General features: G+C 45.6%; 1 protein-coding gene across 2 annotated transcripts in view; it reads left to right on the top strand.

Moving 5' to 3' along the window:
• Positions 1-22,557, top strand: part of LOC124253749 (squamous cell carcinoma antigen recognized by T-cells 3-like) — a 116,377-nt gene that overhangs the window by 79,359 nt on the left and 14,461 nt on the right. For both annotated transcript variants that reach the window (XM_046687574.1, XM_046687575.1), the window contains exons 11-15: positions 3,335-3,393; positions 4,325-4,434; positions 4,900-5,012; positions 21,206-21,282; positions 22,054-22,254. In XM_046687574.1, the coding sequence (XP_046543530.1) occupies positions 3,335-3,393; positions 4,325-4,434; positions 4,900-5,012; positions 21,206-21,282; positions 22,054-22,254 (560 nt within the window). The remainder of the gene's footprint in view (positions 1-3,334; positions 3,394-4,324; positions 4,435-4,899; positions 5,013-21,205; positions 21,283-22,053; positions 22,255-22,557) is intronic.

Raw genomic sequence — 22,557 nt, 5'->3', positions numbered from 1 at the left:
CGCTCTTTTAAATTGGAGGACCAACAACAGAGATTCAAAGCTCTGGCGTGGGACCACAACGTAGTTCTCCGACATCTCACCAGTGACGTCTACGAACCATTGGAAAGGACATCCTTCGAGTTCTTGACCCAGAAGACGCTGTTCCTGATTGCCTTAGCAACAGCAGCACGGATGTCGGAAATACATGCTCTGGACTTCGAGAGAACACGATTTGATGAAAATCAAAACACCGTGCATGTGGGACTGAGATGGGACTTCATCGCAAAGAATCAACTGCCAGGTCAACCGGACAGACTCTTCCACGTCCCAACACTATCATCAGTCCTAGGACCACAGGATACGCAGGACCTATCCTTGTGCCCAGTCAGAGCATTGAAAATCTACCTACAAAGATCCAGGACCAGGAGACGGAAATTCAAGCGTCTTTTTGTCCCGATATCGACAGCTACGCAGACGGAGGTCTCCCGCACTACGATATCGATCTGGATCAGAACTGTCATACTACGGGCCTACAAAGCAGCAGGACTAGATCCTCCAAGAGCCTCCAACCCACACGAAGTTAGAGCTCAGGCGTCAACACTCGCTCTACATGGGAATTGCTCTATCAGAATGATAATGGAGGGCTGCTTTTGGAAATCGAACATGGTGTTTGCCAACCATTACCTGAGGGACATTGCCACCGAGGACGTCTCCGGCATTCCCCATTTCGGCCCGCTGGTTGTTGCACAACAGTTGACAGTCCCTCAAAGGCGCGCTGAGACGAAGTTTCGCCCTTTTATCACATGACTTGCAAAAGCCTACACTTGGAAGAGTTCAGCTTTAGAGTCTATATGCACGTCTAAGGACAGACTAGCATAAAGTGATATGACCCAGTACTTGTAAGGATACTCGTACAGGAAAGGGTCGCTTCTCCACTTGATGCTTGCATCAAAAGATGGAGTCGCAAAATCCACATAAAATGTTAACAGAAGCCAGGACCAAACGTTAACAATAGTGGTCCCCCCGTCAGAGACAGCTGGAAGTGCAGGGTTGCAGCAGCAGCAGAGACTAGCAGTAACATAGAAGTGCCAACAAGAAGTTCCCATAGAGGGGTATACAAGACGTAAATCACTACATGAAATCCAGAAGTAGTTTGACCCGCCACCAATCCGACGGATTCTACAAGCAATAAGCATGTGTCAGGATAAAGAAAAATATGTAATTTTCTGAATAAAATTGATATTTTATACTTATCCTGACTCATGAGGTAAGCCCTCCCAACCTCCCCACTAAACACTTTGGATTTCCCTGTAAATTCAAGTGTCAGGCTCATAAATCGGAGAGAGTGAAGCATGTGGGAGCGGTGGCGCCACTTTTTCCCGCCAAAACGGCCAGACGGATAACTCATGGTGAGTGGTGATTTTATGTCTGTTTTTATTGAAGTGAGCTTAAATAGAAGATACAAGTGTTCCACTAACGTTCGCAAGAGGAAGGAGACAAGCAATAAGCATGAGTCAGGATAAGTATAAAATATCAATTTTATTCAGAAAATTACATTTTCGTTTTCAGTTTCCAAATTCAGGATGAATTACTACATGAACATGTTACCCTGTAATGACTACAGAGAGCTTGTCGCTAAGGACTTCCTTCAGCAGGATGTTGTTTACCCTGTAATGGCTACAGAGAGCTTGTCGCTAAGGACTTCCTTCAGCAGGATGTTGTTTACCCTGTAATAACTACAGAGAGCTTGTCGCTAAGGACTTCCTTCAGCAGGATGTTGTTTACCCTGTAATATTTACAGAGAGCTTGTCGCTAAGGACTTCCTTCAGCAGGATGTTGTTTACCCTGTAATGACTACAGAGAGCTTGTCGCTAAGGACTTCCTTCAGCAGGATGTTGTTTACCCTGTAATGACTACAGAGAACTTGTCGCTAAGGACTTCCTTCAGCAGGATGTTGTTTACCCTGTAATAACTACAGAGAGCTTGTCGCTAAGGACTTCCTTCAGCAGGATGTTGTTTACCCTGTAATAACTACAGAGAGCTTGTCGCTAAGGACTTCCTTCAGCAGGATGTTGTTTACCCTGTAATAACTACAGAGAGCTTGTCGCTAAGGACTTCCTTCAGCAGGATGTTGTGTACCCTGTAATAATTACAGAGAGCTTGTCGCTAAGGACTTCCTTCAGCAGGATGTTGTTTACCCTGTAATGGCTACTGAGAGCTTGTCGCTAAGGACTTCCTTCAGCAGGATGTTGTTTACCCTGTAATAACTACAGAGAGCTTGTCGCTAAGGACTTCCTTCAGCAGGATGTTGTTTACCCTGTAATAACTACAGAGAGCTTGTCGCTAAGGACTTCCTTCAGCAGGATGTTGTTTACCCTGTAATGGCTACAGAGAGCTTGTCGCTAAGGACTTCCTTCAGCAGGATGTTGTTTACCCTGTAATAACTACAGAGAGCTTGTCGCTAAGGACTTCCTTCAGCAGGATGTTGTTTACCCTGTAATAATTACAGAGAGCTTGTCGCCATAAGGACTTCCTTCAGCAGGATGTTGTTTACCCTGTAATGGCTACTGAGAGCTTGTCGCTAAGGACTTCCTTCAGCAGGATGTTGTTTACCCTGTAATAACTACAGAGAGCTTGTCGCTAAGGACTTCCTTCAGCAGGATGTTGTTTACCCTGTAATGGCTACAGAGAGCTTGTAAGCTAAGGACTTCCTTCAGCAGGATGTTGTTTACCCTGTAATGACTACAGAGAACTTGTCGCTAAGGACTTCCTTCAGCAGGATGTTGTTTACCCTGTAATGGCTACAGAGAACTTGTCGCTAAGGACTTCCTTCAGCAGGATGTTGTTTACCCTGTAATGACTACAGAGAACTTGTCGCTAAGGACTTCCTTCAGCAGGATGTTGTTTACCCTGTAATGGCTACAGAGAGCTTGTCGCCTAAGCTAGCAGGACTTCCTTCAGCAGGATGTTGTCCTTACCCCTGTAATAACTACAGAGAGAACTTGTCGCTAAGGACTTCCTTCAGCAGGATGTTGTTTACCCTGTAATGGCTACAGAGAACTTGTCGCTAAGGACTTCCTTCAGCAGGATGTTGTTTACCCTGTAATAACTACAGAGAACTTGTCGCTAAGGACTTCCTTCAGCAGGATGTTGTTTACCCTGTAATAACTACAGAGAGCTTGTCGCTAAGGACTTCCTTCAGCCGGATGTTGTTTACCCTGTAATAACTACAGAGAACTTGTCGCTAAGGACTTCCTTCAGCAGGATGTTGTTTACCCTGTAATGGCTACAGAGAGCTTGTCGCTAAGGACTTCCTTCAGCAGGATGTTGTTAAAAGTCTTGACTTCTGTTCCAGATTTCGGGACTGAGGGTGACCCAGCAGGCAGTCTGAGACAGTTCTGGGCAGTGGTCGAGGTGAGCTCAAAACAGGGATTTCACCTCCACTGGAACAAGAACTAGAAAATCATTTTGATCAAATTGTAATTGCTTGTACTTGACAGCAGACATGCATGGCCTGATTTAGGGAAATAAGACTAACTCACGTACAGTGCAACCTTTGGTGATACAGTTGTTGTACCAGACGGAAACAGGTTGCACGTGGCTGAATATAGAAGTACCAGTACTGCTTGAGTCACTCAGTGCAACCTCTGGAAATACAGTTGTTGTACTAGGCAGAAACAGGTTGCACGTGGCTGAATATAGAAGTACCAGTACTGCTTTAGTCACTCACAGTGCAACCTCTGGAAATACAGTTGTTGTACTAGGCAGAAACAGGTTGCACGTGGCTGAATATAGAAGTACTAGTACTGCTTGAGTCACTCACAGTGCAACCTCTGGAAATACAGTTGTTGAACTAGGCAGAAACAGGTTGCACGTGGCTGAATATAGAAGTACCAGTACTGCTTGAGTCGTTCACAGTGCAACCTCTGGTAATAGAGTTGTTGTACCAGACGGAACTGTTTGCACTGTGGTTTGATATAGATTTACCAGTACTGCTTGAGTTTTGGCATTTATGATTTAGAACCTTCTGATGCCAAAATTATTCTGGGTGTGATAAGATCTGTTTATCTTACTTCCTGAAAAGAACAGTAACAGTCATCCATTCACTGTCTGTAAAGTTGTCAGAGTCACTGCTCCATGCCAGTTCCTCAGCAGTCTGTTCTACAGCTGAAGTATGTGTTCTTGGAACAGCAAAATATTAACATGCCCTGGGTGCACTTTGGTATCAATGTGAGGTCACAGTTTACAGTTTCAGGATGCAACAGTGCAACTTCAGAATGTGTAGATTCAGCCCTGGTCATGGCTGAAATGAAGACTACTGATTTCGCTGTTTTTATGAATTCAGGGTAAATATTGTAAAAATATGGAGAAGGCTCGACAGCTGTGGAACAGTATTATGACTGAGGGGCACGGCAGCACAGCAAGCATGTGGTTGGAGTACTACAGACTGGAGAGGTAGGTGGAGATAGTGTACTACAGACTGGAGAGGTAGGTGGAGATAGTGTACTACAGACTGGAGAGGTAGGTGGAGATAGTTTACTACAGACTGGACAGGTAGGTGGAGATAGTGTACTACAGACTGGAGAGGTAGGTGGAGATAGTGTACTACAGACTGGAGAGGTAGGTGGAGATAGTGTACTACAGACTGGACAGGTAGGTGGAGATAGTGTACTACAGACTGGAGAGGTAGGTGGAGATAGTGTACTACAGACTGGAGAGGTAGGTGGAGATAGTGTACTACAGACTGGAGAGGTAGATGAGATAGTGTACTACAGACTAGAAAGGTTGTTATGGAAAATTAGGATAATGACTTGACTTGAAATATATAACCAATCCATCATAGTAGATACTTATTCTAAATGGAAGTTCTGCCCAAAATGTGTTCTGTCTGTGTGAAACACCATTGCCTGACTGTTTCAGGATGTGTGGAGACAGCAAGCACTGCCGGAAGCTGCTTCAGAAAGCCCTCAACTCCGTCACTGACTGGCCAGAATCCATTACAGAGGCCTATATCAACTTCGAGAGGGAGGAGGGTAAGTCTTGACAAAAGGGGATTGTTGGGAAAATCCAGAGCACTGAGTGCATTAGAATGCTAGGGGAATGCTGGACTAAATTACTGTCGGAAATAGAAAAAAACTGTTTTTTCACACTTATATCTACAATTTAGGTAGTTAATGTGTGAAAGTGTGAAATATCTGTTGGACTAAGTTCGGCCTAACTACAGTCTCAGTGGTATGGAGATAGGAAACGTTAAACCAGGATTTTACTGAGGAGAGATTAGTGCAGAAATGAGCAACGCGGGGTTTTTCAAAGTCCGAAGAGACTTATTTGGAGCAGACCATGGCTTTATGCAAATTATTGTGCGATTATATTGTATAACAAATGACACTTTTTGAATGTCCATTTTGAAATTAGACTTAGCTTCATAATAAGGGATAGCAGACGTAAAAAGTAACAACTTTAATACTGAACCTATTAAGGAGATAGATACCATTGAGTCTCACTATCACTATAAGAAGAAACAGGTAGGAGGGGTCGTCTCAAAAGCAAAACCAAGACGGGTGTTGCTGACTTTAGTTGGGGTCGGGCTTGGGGATAGAGATATAAGCTAAGATTAGATAATCAGTGGAGACATATTCAATACACATGAAAGAGCATAAAAGATATTTGAGATGACCCCTTGTGTCTGTGCGCAGCACGTGCATTTCATGCCAAGTGAGTTGATGGTCCGTCGTCATACCTTGCTGAGCGACCGAATTGCCATCTATAGTCTGATCTACTTTTTTCAGCAGCTGTTCTTATTTTTTCTAAGTTTTGCCTGATTTTAAACATGATTTTCTGGATATCCTATTACGCATCCCACTGAATGCCCAGGGTTAGGTTAGGGTTGCCCAGTTAGGCCAATGTGGTTTTTTTCGACATATGCTATTTGCAATAGTGTCAATATTAAGGATACAGAGTAACAGCCTAAAAACAGTTTTTTTCTATTTCCGACAGTACTTTAATCCTGGTGTCTATGAGAGTGAACACACCTCGTGTTGTTTAGGGAGCGTAAAGTCTGGATGCAGAGGGAATGCTGGGCTTGTCCTGGTATCTATGAGAGTGACCACACCTCGTGTTGGGTAGGGAGCGTAAAGTCTGGATGCAGAGGGAATGCTGGGCTTGTCCTGGTGTCTATGAGAGTGACCACACCTAGTGTTGTGTAGGGAGCGTAAAGTCTGGATGCAGAGGGAATGCTGGGCTTGTGCTGGTGTCTATGAGAGTGACCACACCTTGTGTTGTGTAGGGAGCGTAAAGTCTGGATGCAGAGGGAATGCTGGGCTTGTGCTGGTGTCTATGAGAGTGACCACACCTCGTGTTGTGTAGGGAGCGTAAAGTCTGGATGCAGAGGGAATGCTGGGCTTGTGCTGGTATCTATGAGAGTGACCACACCTCGTGTTGTGTAGGGAGCGTAAAGTCTGGATGCAGAGGGAATGCTGGGCTTGTGCTGGTGTCTATGAGAGTGACCACACCTGGGCTTGTGTGTGTGTAGGGGTGCTAGCGTAAAGTCTGGATGCAGAGGGAATGCTGGGCTTGTGCCTGGTATCTATGAGAGTGACCACACCTCGTGGGTTGTGTAGGGTGTCTATGAGAGTGACCACACCTCGTGTTGTGTAGTCTGGATGCAGAGGGAATGCTGGGCTTGTGCTGGGGCTGTCTATGAGAGTGACCACACCTCGTGTTGTGTAGGGAGCGTAAAGTCTGGATGCAGAGGGAATGCTGGGCTTGTGCTGGTATCTATGAGAGTGACCACACCTAGTGTTGTGTAGGGAGCGTAAAGTCTGGATGCAGAGGGAATGCTGGGCTTGTGCTGGTGTCTATGAGAGTGACCACACCTCGTGTTGTGTAGGGAGCCGTGGCGTAAAGTCTGGATGCAGAGGAATGCTGGGCTTGTGCTGGTGTCTATGAGAGTGACCACACCTCGTGTTGTGTAGGGAGCGTAAAGTCTGGATGCAGAGGGAATGCTGGGCTTGTCCTGGTGTCTATGAGAGTGACCACACCTAGTGTTGTGTAGGGAGCATAAAGTCTGGATGCAGAGGGAATGCTGGGCTTGTGCTGGTATCTATGAGAGTGACCACACCTGTTGTGTAGGGAGCGTGTTGTGTAGGGGCGTAAAGTCTGGATGCAGAGGGTGTTGCTGGGCTTGTCCTGGTATCTATGAGAGTGACCACACCTCGTGTTGTGTAGGGAGCGTAAAGTCTGGATGCAGAGGGAATGCTGGGCTTGTGCTGGTGTCTATGAGAGTGACCACACCTCGTGTTGTGTAGGGAGCGTAAAGTCTGGATGCAGAGGGAATGCTGGGCTTGTGCTGGTATCTATGAGAGTGACCACACCTCGTGTTGTGTAGGGAGCGTAAAGTCTGGATGCAGAGGGAATGCTGGGCTTGTCCTGGTGTCTATGAGAGTGACCACACCTAGTGTTGTGTAGGGAGCGTAAAGTCTGGATGCAGAGGGAATGCTGGGCTTGTGCTGGTATCTATGAGAGTGACCACACCTCGTGTTGTGTAGGGGCGTAAAGTCTGGATGCAGAAGGAATGCTGGGCTTGTGCTGGTGTCTATGAGTGACCACACCTTGTGTTGTGTAGGGGCGTAAAGTCTGGATGCAGAGGGAATGCTGGGCTTGTGCTGGTGTCTATGAGAGTGACCACACCTCACACTGATTGAGTGTTGTGTAGGGGAATGCTGGGCTTGTGCTGGTGTCTATGAGTCTGGATGTGGGAGCCGTAAAGTCTGGATGCTGCTGGCTTGTGCTGGTGTCTATGAGAGTGACCACACCTTGTGTTGTGTAGGGAGCGTAAAGTCTGGATGCAGAGGGAATGCTGGGCTTGTGCTGGTATCTATGAGAGTGACCACACTTCGTGTTGGGTAGGGAGCGAAAAGTCTGGATGCAGAGGGAATGCTGGGCTTGTGCTGGTGTCTATGAGAGTGACCACACTTAGGTGACCACACCTGCAGAGGGAATGCTGGGCTTGTGTGTAGGGTGAGCATAAAGTCTGGATGCAGAGGGAATGCTGGGCTTGTGCTGGTGTCTATGAGAGTGACCACACCTCGTGTTGGGTAGGGAGCGTAAAGTCTGGATGCAGAGGGAATGCTGGGCTTGTGCTGGTGTCTATGAGAGTGACCACACCTCGTGTTGTGTGTGTAGGGCTTGGGGTAGAGAGTGACCGTGTTGGCTGTAGGGAGTCTGGATGCAGAGGGAATGCTGGGCTTGTGCTGGTATCTATGAGAGTGACCACACCTCGTGTTGGGTAGGGAGCGTAAAGTCTGGATGCAGAGGGAATGCTGGGCTTGTGCTGGTGTCTATGAGAGTGACCACACCTCGTGTTGGGTAGGGAGCGTAAAGTCTGGATGCAGAGGGAATGCTGGGCTTGTGCTGGTGTCTATGAGAGTGACCACACCTCGTGTTGTGTAGGGAGCGTAAAGTCTGGATGCAGAGGGAATGCTGGGCTTGTCCTGGTGTCTATGAGAGTGACCACACCTAGTGTTGTGTAGGGAGCATAAAGTCTGGATGCAGAGGGAATGCTGGGCTTGTGCTGGTGTCTATGAGAGTGACCACACCTCGTGTTGTGTAGGGAGCGTAAAGTCTGGATGCAGAGGGAATGCTGGGCTTGTGCTGGTATCTATGAGAGTGACCACACCTAGTGTTGTGTAGGGAGCGTAAAGTCTGGATGCAGAGGGAATGCTGGGCTTGTGCTGGTGTCTATGAGAGTGACCACACCTCGTGTTGTGTAGGGAGCGTAAAGTCTGGATGCAGAGGGAATGCTGGGCTTGTGCTGGTATCTATGAGAGTGACCACACCTCGTGTTGTGTAGGGAGCGTAAAGTCTGGATGCAGAGGGAATGCTGGGCTTGTCCTGGTATCTATGAGAGTGACCTCACTTCGTGTTGGGTAGGGAGCATAAAGTCTGGATGCAGAGGGAATGCTGGGCTTGTGCTGGTGTCTATGAGAGTGACCACACCTCGTGTTGTGTAGGGAGCATAAAGTCTGGATGCAGAGGGAATGCTGGGCTTGTGCTGGTGTCTATGAGAGTGACCACACCTCGTGTTGTGTAGGGAGCGTAAAGTCTGGATGCAGAGGGAATGCTGGGCTTGTGCTGGTGTCTGTGAGAGTGACCACTCCTTGAGTAGTATACACAATGGTGGGGATACAGGCTCAACCCCCATTGTCAAGCCCTTTCACCTCAATTCTGCCCCCACATCCCCTCCCCCCCAAAAACAGGCCAAATCAATGATGTCCTGCTAAAACATATATTGAGGGAACAATTCATCATTAATGCTTGAAGGTCATGCTTTCTTCCCTGTGCTATGAACTTGTCTTCTCTTCACTAATGCCACTGGTTTTGCGTGTCTTTGTTTGAGTCTCCTGTTTCATCACATTGTATTTTCGGTTATCTTACAATCAGATAGTGCTGCTGAGAGATGATCCTCTATACTGTATAACTTCGCTTTGGCTAGAACGTGAATAAATTTTTAAACTTATCCTATCTCACGGTATGCACCTCTCTTCTTCTACGACCATGTGTGGAAACGTGCTGTAGGCTAAGTTGAATCAAATCTTGCTGGCCTCTGACCCGCCATGACCTCTGCCCCCACTCCGACATCAGCACCTGTCAATCATCTCCGTGAGCGTGCAGCTCGCTCAGATGATCATGTGACTACCTGTGCCTGTCATTCTCTTTCTTGTCGCTACGTCGTGTGGACGTGTGCTTGTCTCTAAGAAAGTTTGATTGTGTTTCTACAATGGGAAAATCGAATCGCAATAGTGTTAAAAAGCAGACCCACATGCTTTATGTGTTGATTGTCTAGGATGTTGTGAGTGATCTCAACGTTGCACTTTTTGTGCAGACCTCAATGATGATGCTTTTTCTGAATATCGCCGGGTAGCTTGTAGACGCGTGTCAGACAGGGATCGTCGTCAACCATCTGAGGGTCCTTCTGCGTCTAAACGTTCTAAGACAGAACCCCGTAAGCAAACTGCCGTCCGACGTTCAAAGTCCCCGTCGCCTGCTGAAGATTTCATAGGGGAGGCGTCGGATTCTTACCTCAGTGAAAATTTACGTCAACTTTTCCGGCCGCATGCGTCTAGCCCCATCACTTTAGAAGACTCTTCACCACCTAGGGTTGTCGTGTTGTCATTATAGTTGATACTAAGCTTACAGCGGACGCACCAAGCCCCATGCTAGCTGCTAAAAGCGCAGTGTCAACTCTGTCAAGATCATTATAGTTGATACTAAGCCTACAGCGGATGCACCAAGCCCCATGCTAGCTGCTAAAAGCGCAGTGTCAACTCTGTTAAGATCATTATAGTTGATACTAAGCCTACAGCGGACGCACCAAGCCCCATGCTTGCTGCTAAAAGCGCAGTGTCACCTCTGTCAAGATCATTATAGTTGATACTAAGCCTACAGCGGACGCACCAAGCCCCATGCTAGCTGCTAAAAGCTGCTAAGTGTCAACTCTATCAAGATCATTATAGTTGATACTAAGCCAACACCAGACGCACCAAGCCCCATGCTAGCTGCTAAAAGCGCAGTGTCAACTCTGTCAAGATCATTATAGTTGATACTAAGCCTACACCGGACGCACCAAGCCCCATGCTAGCTGCTAAAAGCGCAGTGTCAACTCTATCAAGATCATTATAGTTGATACTAAGCCAACACCGGACGCACCAAGCCCCATGCTAGCTGCTAAAGCGCGCAGTGTCAACTCTGTCAAGATCATTATAGTTGATACTAAACCAACACCAGACGCACCAAGCCCCATGCTAGCTGCTAAAAGCGCAGTGTCAACTCTGTCAAGATCATTATAGTTGATACTAAGCCAACACCGGACACACCAAGCCCCATGCTAGCTGCTAAAAGCGCAGTGTCAACTCTATCAAGATCATTATAGTTGATACTAAACCAACACCGGACGCACCAAGCCCCATGCTAGCTGCTAAAGCGCGCAGTGTCAACTCTATCAAGATCATTATAGTTGATACTAAACCAACACCGGACGCACCAAGCCCCATGCTAGCTGCTAAAAGCGCAGTGTCAACTCTATCAAGATCATTATAGTTGATACTAAACCAACACCAGACGCACCAAGCCCCATGCTAGCTGCTAAAAGCGCGGTGTCAACTCTGTCAAGATCATTATAGTTGATACTAAGCCAACACCGACGACGCACCAAGCCCCATGCTAGCTGCTAAAAGCGCAGTGTCAACTCTGTCAAGATCATTATAGTTGATACTAAGCCAACACCAGACGCGCACCAAGCCCCATGCTAGCTGCTAAAAGCGCAGTGTCAACTCTGTCAAGATCATTATAGTTGATACTAAGCCAACACCGGACGCACTTTCAAGCCCCATGCTAGCTGCTAAAAGCGCCAGTGTCAACTCTATCAAGATCATTATAGTTGATACTAAGCCAACACCAGGACGCACCAAGCCCCATGCTAGCTCCTAAAAGCGCAGTGTCAACTCTGTCAAGATCATTATAGTTGATACTAAGCCTACACCGGACGCACCAAGCCCCATGCTAGCTGCTAAAAGCGCAGTGTCAACTCTGTCAAGATCATTATAGTTGATACTAAACCAACACCGGACGCACCAAGCCCCATGCTAGCTGCTAAAAGCGCATTGTCAACTCTGTCAAGATCATTATAGTTGATACTAAGCCAACACCGACGCATTCAAGCCCCATGCTAGCTGCTAAAAGCGCAGTGTCAACTCTGTCAAGATCATTATAGTTGATACTAAGCCAACACCGGACTCACCACCAAGCCCCATGCTAGCTCCTAAAAGCGCAGTGACAACTCTGTCAAGATCATTATAGTTGATACTAAGCCAACACCGGACGCACTCCAAGCCCCATGCTAGCTGCTAAAAGCGCAGTGTCAACTCTGTCAAGATCATTATAGTTGATACTAAGCCAACACCGGACGCACCAAGCCCCATGCTAGCTGCTAAAAGCGCAGTGTCAACTCTGTCAAGATCATTATAGTTGATACTAAGCCTACACCGGACGCACCAAGCCCCATGCTAGCTGCTAAAAGCGCAGTGTCAACTCTGTCAAGATCATTATAGTTGATACTAAGCCAACACCGGACGCACCAAGCCCCATGCTAGCTGCTAAAAGCGCAGTGTCAACTCTATCAAGATCATTATAGTTGATACTAAGCCAACACCGGACGCACCAAGCCCCATGCTAGCTGCTAAAAGCGCAGTGTCAACTCTATCAAGATCATTATAGTTGATACTAAACCAACACCAGACGCACCAAGCCCCATGCTAGCTGCTAAAAGCGCAGTGTCAACTCTGTCAAGATCATTATAGTTGATACTAAACCAACACCGGACGCACCAAGCCCCATGCTAGCTGCTAAAGCGCAGTGTCAACTCTGTCAAGATCATTATAGTTGATACTAAACCAACACCAGACGCACCAAGCCCCATGCTAGCTGCTAAAAGCGCAGTGTCAACTCTGTCAAGATCATTATAGTTGATACTAAACCAACACCAGACGCACCAAGCCCCATGCTAGCTGCTAAAAGCGCAGTGTCAACTCTGTCAAGATCATTATAGTTGATACTAAACCAACACCGGACGCACCAAGCCCCATGCTAGCTGCTAAAAGCGCAGTGTCAACTCTATCAAGATCATTATAGTTGATACTAAACCAACACCGGACGCACCAAGCCCCATGCTAGCTGCTAAAAGCGCAGTGTCAACTCTGTCAAGATCATTATAGTTGATACTAAACCAACACCAGACGCACCAAGCCCCATGCTAGCTGCTAAAAGCGCAGTGTCAACTCTGTCAAGATCATTATAGTTGATACTAAACCAACACCGACGCACTCCAAGCCCCATGCTAGCTGCTAAAAGCGCAGTGTCAACTCTGTCAAGATCATTATAGTTGATACTAAACCAACACCGGACGCACCAAGCCCCATGCTAGCTGCTAAAAGCGCCAGTGTCAACTCTGTCAAGATCATTATAGTTGATACTAAGCCAACACCGGACGCACCAAGCCCCATGCTAGCTGCTAAAAGCGCAGTGTCAACTCTGTCAAGATCATTATAGTTGATACTAAGCCAACACCGGACGCACCAAGCCCCATGCTAGCTGCTAAAAGCGCGCGTTGTCAACTCTGTCAAGATCATTATAGTTGATACTAAGCCAACACCGGACGCACAAGCCCCATGCTAGCTGCTAAAAGCGCCAGTGTCAACTCTGTCAAGATCATTATAGTTGATACTAAGCCAACACCGGACGCACACCAAGCCCCATGCTAGCTGCTAAAAGCGCATTGTCAACTCTGTCAAGATCATTATAGTTGATACTAAGCCAACACCAGACGCATACAAGCCCCATGCTAGCTGCTAAAAGCAGTGTCAACTCTGTCAAGATCATTATAGTTGATACTAAGCCAACACCGGACGCACCAAGCCCCATGCTAGCTGCTAAAAGCGCAGTGTCAACTCTGTCAAGATCATTATAGTTGATACTAAACCAACACCAGACGCACCAAGCCCCATGCTAGCTGCTAAAAGCGCAGTGTCAACTCTGTCAAGATCATTATAGTTGATACTAAACCAACACCGGACGCACCAAGCCCCATGCTAGCTGCTAAAAGCGCAGTGTCAACTCTGTCAAGATCATTATAGTTGATACTAAGCCAACACCGGACGCACCAAGCCCCATGCTAGCTGCTAAAAGCGCCAGTGTCAACTCTATCAAGATCATTATAGTTGATACTAAGCCAACACCGGACGCATTCAAGCCCCATGCTAGCTGCTAAAGCGCGCAGTTGTCAACTCTGTCAAGATCATTATAGTTGATACTAAACCAACACCAGACGCACCAAGCCCCATGCTAGCTGCTAAAAGCGCAGTGTCAACTCTGTCAAGATCATTATAGTTGATACTAAACCAACACCAGACGCACCAAGCCCCATGCTAGCTGCTAAAAGCGCAGTGTCAACTCTATCAAGATCATTATAGTTGATACTAAACCAACACCGGACGCACCAAGCCCCATGCTAGCTGCTAAAAGCGCAGTGTCAACTCTGTCAAGATCATTATAGTTGATACTAAACCAACACCAGACGCACCAAGCCCCATGCTAGCTGCTAAAAAAGCGCAGTGTCAACTCTGTCAAGATCATTATAGTTGATACTAAACCAACACCGGACGCACCAAGCCCCATGCTAGCTGCTAAAAGCGCAGTGTCAACTCTGTCAAGATCATTATAGTTGATACTAAACCAACACCAGACGCACCAAGCCCCATGCTAGCTGCTAAAAGCGCCAGTGTCAACTCTGTCAAGATCATTATAGTTGATACTAAACCAACACCGGACGCACCAAGCCCCATGCTGCTGGCTGCTAAAAGCGCGGTGTCAACTCTATCAAGATCATTATAGTTGATACTAAGCCAACACCAGGACGCACCAAGCCCCATGCTAGCTGCTAAAAGCGCAGTGTCAACTCTGTCAAGATCATTATAGTTGATACTAAACCAACACCGACGCACCAAGCCCCATGCTAGCTGCTAAAAGCGCAGTGTCAACTCTGTCAAGATCATTATAGTTGATACTAAGCCAACACCGACGCACCAAGCCCCATGCTAGCTGCTAAAAGCGCAGTGTCAACTCTATCAAGATCATTATAGTTGATACTAAACCAACACCGGACGCACCAAGCCCCATGCTAGCTGCTAAAAGCGCGTGTCAACTCTATCAAGATCATTATAGTTGATACTAAGCCAACACCGGACGCACCAAGCCCCATGCTAGCTGCTAAAAGCGCGAGTGTCAACTCTGTCAAGATCATTATAGTTGATACTAAACCAACACCGGACGCACCAAGCCCCATGCTAGCTGCTAAAAGCGCAGTGTCAACTCTATCAAGATCATTATAGTTGATACTAAGCCAACACCGGACGCACCAAGCCCCATGCTAGCTGCTAAAAGCGCAGTGTCAACTCTATCAAGATCATTATAGTTGATACTAAACCAACACCGGACGCACCAAGCCCCATGCTAGCTGCTAAAAGCGCAGTGTCAACTCTGTCAAGATCATTATAGTTGATACTAAGCCAACACCAGACGCACCAAGCCCCATGCTAGCTGCTAAAAGCGCGAGTGTCAACTCTGTCAAGATCATTATAGTTGATACTAAACCAACACCAGACGCACCAAGCCCCATGCTAGCTGCTAAAGCGCGGTGTCAACTCTGTCAAGATCATTATAGTTGATACTAAACCAACACCGGACGCACCAAGCCCCATGCTAGCTGCTAAAAGCAGTGTCAACTCTATCAAGATCATTATAGTTGATACTAAAGCCAACACCGGACGCACCAAGCCCCATGCTGGCTGCTAAAAAGCGCAGTGTCAACTCTGTCAAGATCATTATAGTTGATACTAAACCAACACCAGACGCACCAAGCCCCATGCTAGCTGCTAAAAGCGCGGTGTCAACTCTGTCAAGATCATTATAGTTGATACTAAACCAACACCAGACGCACCAAGCCCCATGCTAGCTGCTAAAAGCGCAGTGTCAACTCTGTCAAGATCATTATAGTTGATACTAAACCAACACCAGACGCACGCAAGCCCCATGCTAGCTGCTAAAAGCGCAGTGTCAACTCTGTCAAGATCATTATAGTTGATACTAAGCCAACACCGGACGCACCAAGCCCCATGCTAGCTGCTAAAAGCGCAGTGTCAACTCTGTCAAGATCATTATAGTTGATACTAAGCCAACACCGGACGCACCAAGCCCCATGCTAGCTGCTAAAAGCGCCAGTGTCAACTCTATCAAGATCATTATAGTTGATACTAAACCAACACCGGACGCACCAAGCCCCATGCTAGCTGCTAAAAGCGCGAGTGTCAACTCTGTCAAGATCATTATAGTTGATACTAAACCAACACCAGACGCACCAAGCCCCATGCTAGCTGCTAAAAGCGCAGTGTCAACTCTGTCAAGATCATTATAGTTGATACTAAGCCAACACCGGACGCACCCCATAAGCCCCATGCTAGCTGCTAAAGCTAAAAGCGCCAGTCAACTCTGTCAAGATCATTATAGTTGATACTAAAGCCAACACCGGACGCACCAAGCCCCATGCTAGCTGCTAAAAGCGCGTGTCAACTCTGTCAAGATCATTATAGTTGATACTAAGCCAACACCGGACGCACCAAGCCCCATGCTAGCTGCTAAAGCGCAGTGTCAACTCTATCAAGATCATTATAGTTGATACTAAGCCAACACCGGACGCACCAAGCCCCATGCTAGCTGCTAAAAGCGCATTGTCAACTCTGTCAAGATCATTATAGTTGATACTAAGCCAACACCGGACGCACCAAGCCCCATGCTAGCTGCTAAAAGCGCAGTGTCAACTCTGTCAAGATCATTATAGTTGATACTAAGCCAACACGGACGCACCAAGCCCCATGCTAGCTGCTAAAGCGCAGTGTCAACTCTGTCAAGATCATTATAGTTGATACTAAGCCTACACCCGGACGCACCGCAAGCCCCATGCTAGCTGCTAAAAGCGCAGTGTCAACTCTGTCAAGATCATTATAGTTGATACTAAGCCTACACGGACGCACCAAGCCCCATGCTAGCTGCTAAAAGCGCCAGTGTCAACTCTGTCAAGATCATTATAGTTGATACTAAGCCTACACCGACGCACCAAGCCCCATGCTAGCTGCTAAAAGCGCGGTGTCAACTCTATCAAGATCATTATAGTTGATACTAAGCCTACACCGGACGCACCAAGCCCCATGCTAGCTGCTAAAAGCGCAGTGTCAACTCTATCAAGATCATTATAGTTGATACTAAGCCTACACCAGACGCACCAAGCCCCATGCTAGCTGCTAAAAGCGCAGTGTCAACTCTGTCAAGATCATTATAGTTGATACTAAACCTACACCGGACGCACCAAGCCCCATGCTAGCTGCTAAAAGCGCAGTGTCAACTCTGTCAAGATCATTATAGTTGATACTAAACCTACACCGGACGCACCAAGCCCCATGCTAGCTGCTAAAAGCGCAGTGTCAACTCTATCAAGATCATTATAGTTGATACTAAACCAACACCAGACGCACCAAGCCCCATGCTAGCTGCTAAAAGCGCAGTGTCAACTCTATCAAGATCATTATAGTTGATACTAAACCAACACCGGACGCACCAAGCCCCATGCTGGCTGCTAAAAGCGCCAGTGTCAACTCTGTCAAGATCATTATAGTTGATACTAAACCTACACCAGGACGCACCAAGCCCCATGCTAGCTGCTAAAAGCGCAGTGTCAACTCTATCAAGATCATTATAGTTGATACTAAACCTACACCGGACGCACCAAGCCCCATGCTAGCTGCTAAAAGCGCAGTGTCAACTCTATCAAGATCATTATAGTTGATACTAAGCCAACACCGGACGCACCAAGCCCCATGCTAGCTGCTAAAAGCGCAGTGTCAACTCTGTCAAGATCATTATAGTTGATACTAAACCAACACCGGACTCACCAAGCCCCATGCTAGCTGCTAAAGCGCGCAGTGTCAACTCTGTCAAGATCATTATAGTTGATACTAAGCCAACCGGACGCACCAAGCCCCATGCTAGCTGCTAAAAGCGCAGTGTCAACTCTGTCAAGATCATTATAGTTGATACTAAGCCAACACCGGACGCACCAAGCCCCATGCTAGCTGCTAAAAGCGCAGTGTCAACTCTATCAAGATCATTATAGTTGATACTAAGCCTACACCGGACTCACCAAGCCCCATGCTAGCTGCTAAAAGCGCAGTGTCAACTCTATCAAGATCATTATAGTTGATACTAAGCCAACACCGGACGCACCAAGCCCCATGCTAGCTGCTAAAAGCGCAGTGTCAACTCTGTCAAGATCATTATAGTTGATACTAAGCCTACACCGGACGCACCAAGCCCCATGCTAGCTGGTAAAGCGCAGTGTCATCTCTATGGTACTTTGTATATGATGAGAATCTTGAATCACACTCATTTTCTAGCTGATGTTGTATTTCACTTATTTGTTGTAAACGAAATCTGTCAACTTTTTAAGGCTACTGTGCACTCTGTCTAATTCGGACCAGCTTGGGACCGACTAAAAAGTCCGAATTATACAGTAGTCCGAAGTACACAGATTCTATCTCTTTTCACAATGTCTGAAAACACTTATTAAATTTCAATTTATCATATATATCATATATTTTTCGCAATGTTATTGAAAACAACGATTCTCGGACACCTGCTTCGGCAGCGGGTCCACAATAACATTGTCAAAGAGCAAAGTAACGATGTTTCAAGGAATTCATTAAATAAATTGAATAAACTAATGAATAAAATCAACAACGACATTCATAAAAGTTGTCAAACGTACATATAAAATTACTATTTCCATCTTTTTGTGCGATCATGTAATGTAAGTCAAGTCACTGACAAGTGACATCTCGGCTCTCGCCGACTCAATCTTCAATTATAGTTTACAATTGGTGTTAGTCGCATCAAAGGTAAATAAGCGTTCACCGCTAGACCACGCGGTCTTGGCCAAGCGGACTTCCTGCTAAGTAAATAAGACAAAATACACAAACCAATCAACGGAATGTTTATTCAAGGTTTATTGGCCAAGCGGACTTCCTGCTCAGTCAGAATTATATAGCAATGTTTTTACATGTAACTACCTTATCGGGCCGACAGTTTGGTCCGAAATCCGAAATAATGAGAGTCCGAGATACAGAACTTTTTTATTATGACAACAAAGAAGGATTACGTCGGGACCGTGCATTCAGTCCTCTTTATACAGAAATCTGAGAAAGACAGAGTCTGAGTTTGACAGAGTGCACTGTACTTCATCAGTTGCGGGGTATTATCCCATCTTATAATATATTTTATGAAATAGTCTTCAAATAGTTCTCCGGCAACACTTAAAGCTTATTAGGCTCACATTATAAGATAAGAAAAAAATCCAGAGTGAAATGTTAGGTTCTTCAATAACAATGCTCCCCCCCCCCCTGCAAGGCTTGTCAAGGTGATTGTTCCTGGCTGTATATAAATGCAACAATGTTGGGTGTCCATGCACTTCACCCCATCGTATTTGTAACCCACTAAAACGATCAACGTCTTCTGTTGGGGCATCTCTGAGAAAGACTTCAATAAAATGTGTAGAGCTTTGTTTCATCTCTAGTCTCTCTATCCACATTAACTTAAATAAACCATGGTGTGTTTTGAAATACCTTGTTCAAATACCTGTTCTTTGGTACCTGACATTAATATGTCTTGCCTTCTCATTATGTGATGGTTATTTAATATTTTGCTATGTTAGATTTAGAAAATGATTAATTTATTATAAGGTGGAGTGTGAAGACCTGCTCGAACAAATGTTATCTGAAAACACGAAGGAAAATGATAAGTCCGCAAATGGACCCGTGTCCGTGAATGGAGGCACGGATATGCGGTATAAACTAGCGGTGCTAGTCATTGGTGGTAAGACCAAATAATACTTGTGTGAAAATCTAGCAACCAATATAAGTTGTCTGCTTCTCCCTCGGTTAATACGGTCTGATGTACGCCTCTTTGTAGCAGTGTCACCCGAGCCGTTAGGCGAGTGTGCAAACCACTCAATGTATTAAATAGCTTAAATAAAGCAGTGAAAGTCAGTAAAATAAACCTGTACAAAGTGAACACAAAAACAGCTGATCGAACTCCGGGCACTGCATTCGTCATATTATGAAGCAATACCATTGTTGGCGCTTCTGCTTCTCTGCGGAGAGCTTGGCAGTTACCGTGGCAGCGGGTAATATTTTTTCCAACGGAAACTTGTTAAACTGTCAGTGACCAATGAAATTAAGTATTTTACATGAAGGTAAGATAATAAAATTTATCGAATGCCTGCTGAAACTGTACGTGAGATATGAAAGCAGACTCGGAGTTGAAATGACAAAAACAAGACGTTCAGCTGTAACGCAAATATCCACCGATATAGCTTGGGCTCTACTTCCTATTCTACTAGACAATCAGCCGTGAAGCACGAATGTGAAGCATTTCGGATAAGGGTCACGAAGAAACTAAAGAATCCTAAAGAAGTAGCCGCTGGTAAAACGATGGTTTAGCCAGAGATAAACACATAGACGGCCGGGTTAACAAAGGGTCCTGTACGTAATTACAACAACCGTTGTTATCACTGCAGCGGTATGGTCTTTAAACCATGGTCATTAGAACCAAGACCCGGAGCAAAATGAAAAGTTCCCTCCGCCATATGGACAATTAGAGGTAAATCCACATATTATGTTATAATTAAACATGTCTACTCCAGATGGAAAAATGTTCGTAAACAATGCCTATCATGCAACTGTTGTCACCGGCCTAGCTATAGGCTATGCATGATAAAGTAAAATGATCAAATCACAATTGGCCAAGCTAGATTTGACTGCTTACAATATCAGTATGCATGTTATAGATTTAGGCCTAGCTAACCAAGACAAGGATAATCCCAGAAAACATGTTGAAGTAGTGCTGACGTGTTGAAGTAGTGCTGCCATACTTTATTATAATATATGACATACTTTGTCAAAATAATGGCTACCATTGCCTTGATGGTTGGTGGAGCTTTTTAGTAAATGCCCTCACATCTGTGGGTAGCAATTATCTTTATTCTAAATTACAAATATCAAATGCAGGGGAGTTAGCGGCTGGACGTAAAAGACGCGATATCGCGGTTGAAAAATTGCAAACAAGCTGAGTATGCGCAGAAAAGAATACAGAGAACTGATTTGATAAACTTGCAACTCACATGAGAAGGTCACACAGAACAAATGTACAGCAGCGTAGATGAGGTCATGCATGAATATTATCTCGTCACCGCGAAACAGCTCGAAAAACTTGGTGAAATGCCAAAACTCTTATCATACTTCACGCGAATTGACCTTCATCGCTATGTTCTGCGACAGCGTTACTTGCCTTGAAACTCAACAACCAATTAGACCAATCAGCACACTTCCTTTTAATGCACTTTGAAATTTGACCCGTTTTTTTGTGGGGGGCCATGGTGGCAGAATTGGGGCGAAAGGGCCCGATGAATGTCTGCTTTCTAGGGGGATACTGTGGTTCTACTTTGACACGATGTAGTGTAAGGATATACAATGTACGGTGTAACATATGATCAACTTGTCCTTCATTACAGGAAGTCTTGAGTTGTATGATCAAGCAGTAGTCAAGTGTGAAGCACAGATGAAGAGGATAACCGAGAGAAGAGAGAAGGTATATGGCCTGTGTCCCTGTACCCGCTGAACGTCACTGTACACCTATCTGTTCTTGTACACCTGTCTGTTCTTGTACCCCCTGAACGTCATTGTACACCTATATGTTCTTGTACACCTATATGTTCTTGTACACCTGTCTGTTCTTGTACACCTATCTGTTCTTGTACACCTATCTGTTCTTGTACACCTATATGTTCTTGTACACCTATATGTTCTTGTACACCTGTCTGTTCTTGTACACCTATCTGTTCTTGTACACCTATATGTTCTTGTACACCTTTCTGTTCTTGTACCCCCTGAACGTCATTGTACACCTATATGTTCTTGTACACCCACCTGTTCTTGTACACCTATCTGTTCTTGTACACCTACATGTTCTTGTACACCTACATGTTCTTGTACACCTACATGTACCTCTAATCATTTTGTTTCCCAAGCGTATCTCCAAAGCCCCTCAATATCTATCAACAAATAGATATATCAAATAGAAGTGGTGCCTTTTGCTACTTGCATATTTTTGGCATGTATGGTTTTCTTGATTTCCATGGAAAGAATTTGTTTCAAAAGGAAGGGGTATAATTTCGTTTCCGGAGCACTTGAAAGATTTTTCAACCAAACCTGGTACATTTATTAACTGAAATGGTGCCTTTTGCTATTTACAGATTTTAAGGAAATAAATTTGTTTCCTGTTTCCATGGAAACAAGTTTGACATTGACTCAGTTTATAGTGGTGTACTTGCTCACTCACTCACTCACTCTGGTGTTTCAGGCTGCTGAGAAGGAAGCAATGCAGGAAGAGCAGCAGAAGAATCAGAAATCTGCCAAGATTATAATGAAGAAAGCTGACAAGCAGCAGCACAAACATCACCAGCAGCAACAGCAACACCAACAGCAACACAAACAGCAGCACAAACCCCACAAGACGGGACACAAGTCTCAGGTGGAGATGCAGGCAGGTCAGAAGAGAAAGGTGACTAGAAATCATTCACAACATGCAGGGTATCTCCATACCTCTGTATGTGCCACTACCCCTATGGGTCACTATGCCTGTATATGTCCCTCTACCTCTATATCTCCCTCTACCTCTATATCTCCCTCTACCTCTATATCTCCCTCAACCCCTATATGTCCCTCTACCCCCATATGTCCCTCTACCCCTATATGTCCCTCTACCCCTATATGTCCCTCTACCCCTATATGTCCCTCTACCCTATATGTCCCTCTACCCCTATATGTCCCTCTACCTCTGTATGTCCCTCTACCCCTATATGTC

The sequence above is a fragment of the Haliotis rubra genome, unplaced genomic scaffold, assembly GCF_003918875.1.
Source record: "Haliotis rubra isolate DU_JTF1 unplaced genomic scaffold, ASM391887v1 Scf550, whole genome shotgun sequence".
NCBI lineage: Eukaryota > Metazoa > Mollusca > Gastropoda > Lepetellida > Haliotidae > Haliotis > Haliotis rubra.
This window is presented reverse-complemented; position numbering and strand designations above follow the sequence as displayed.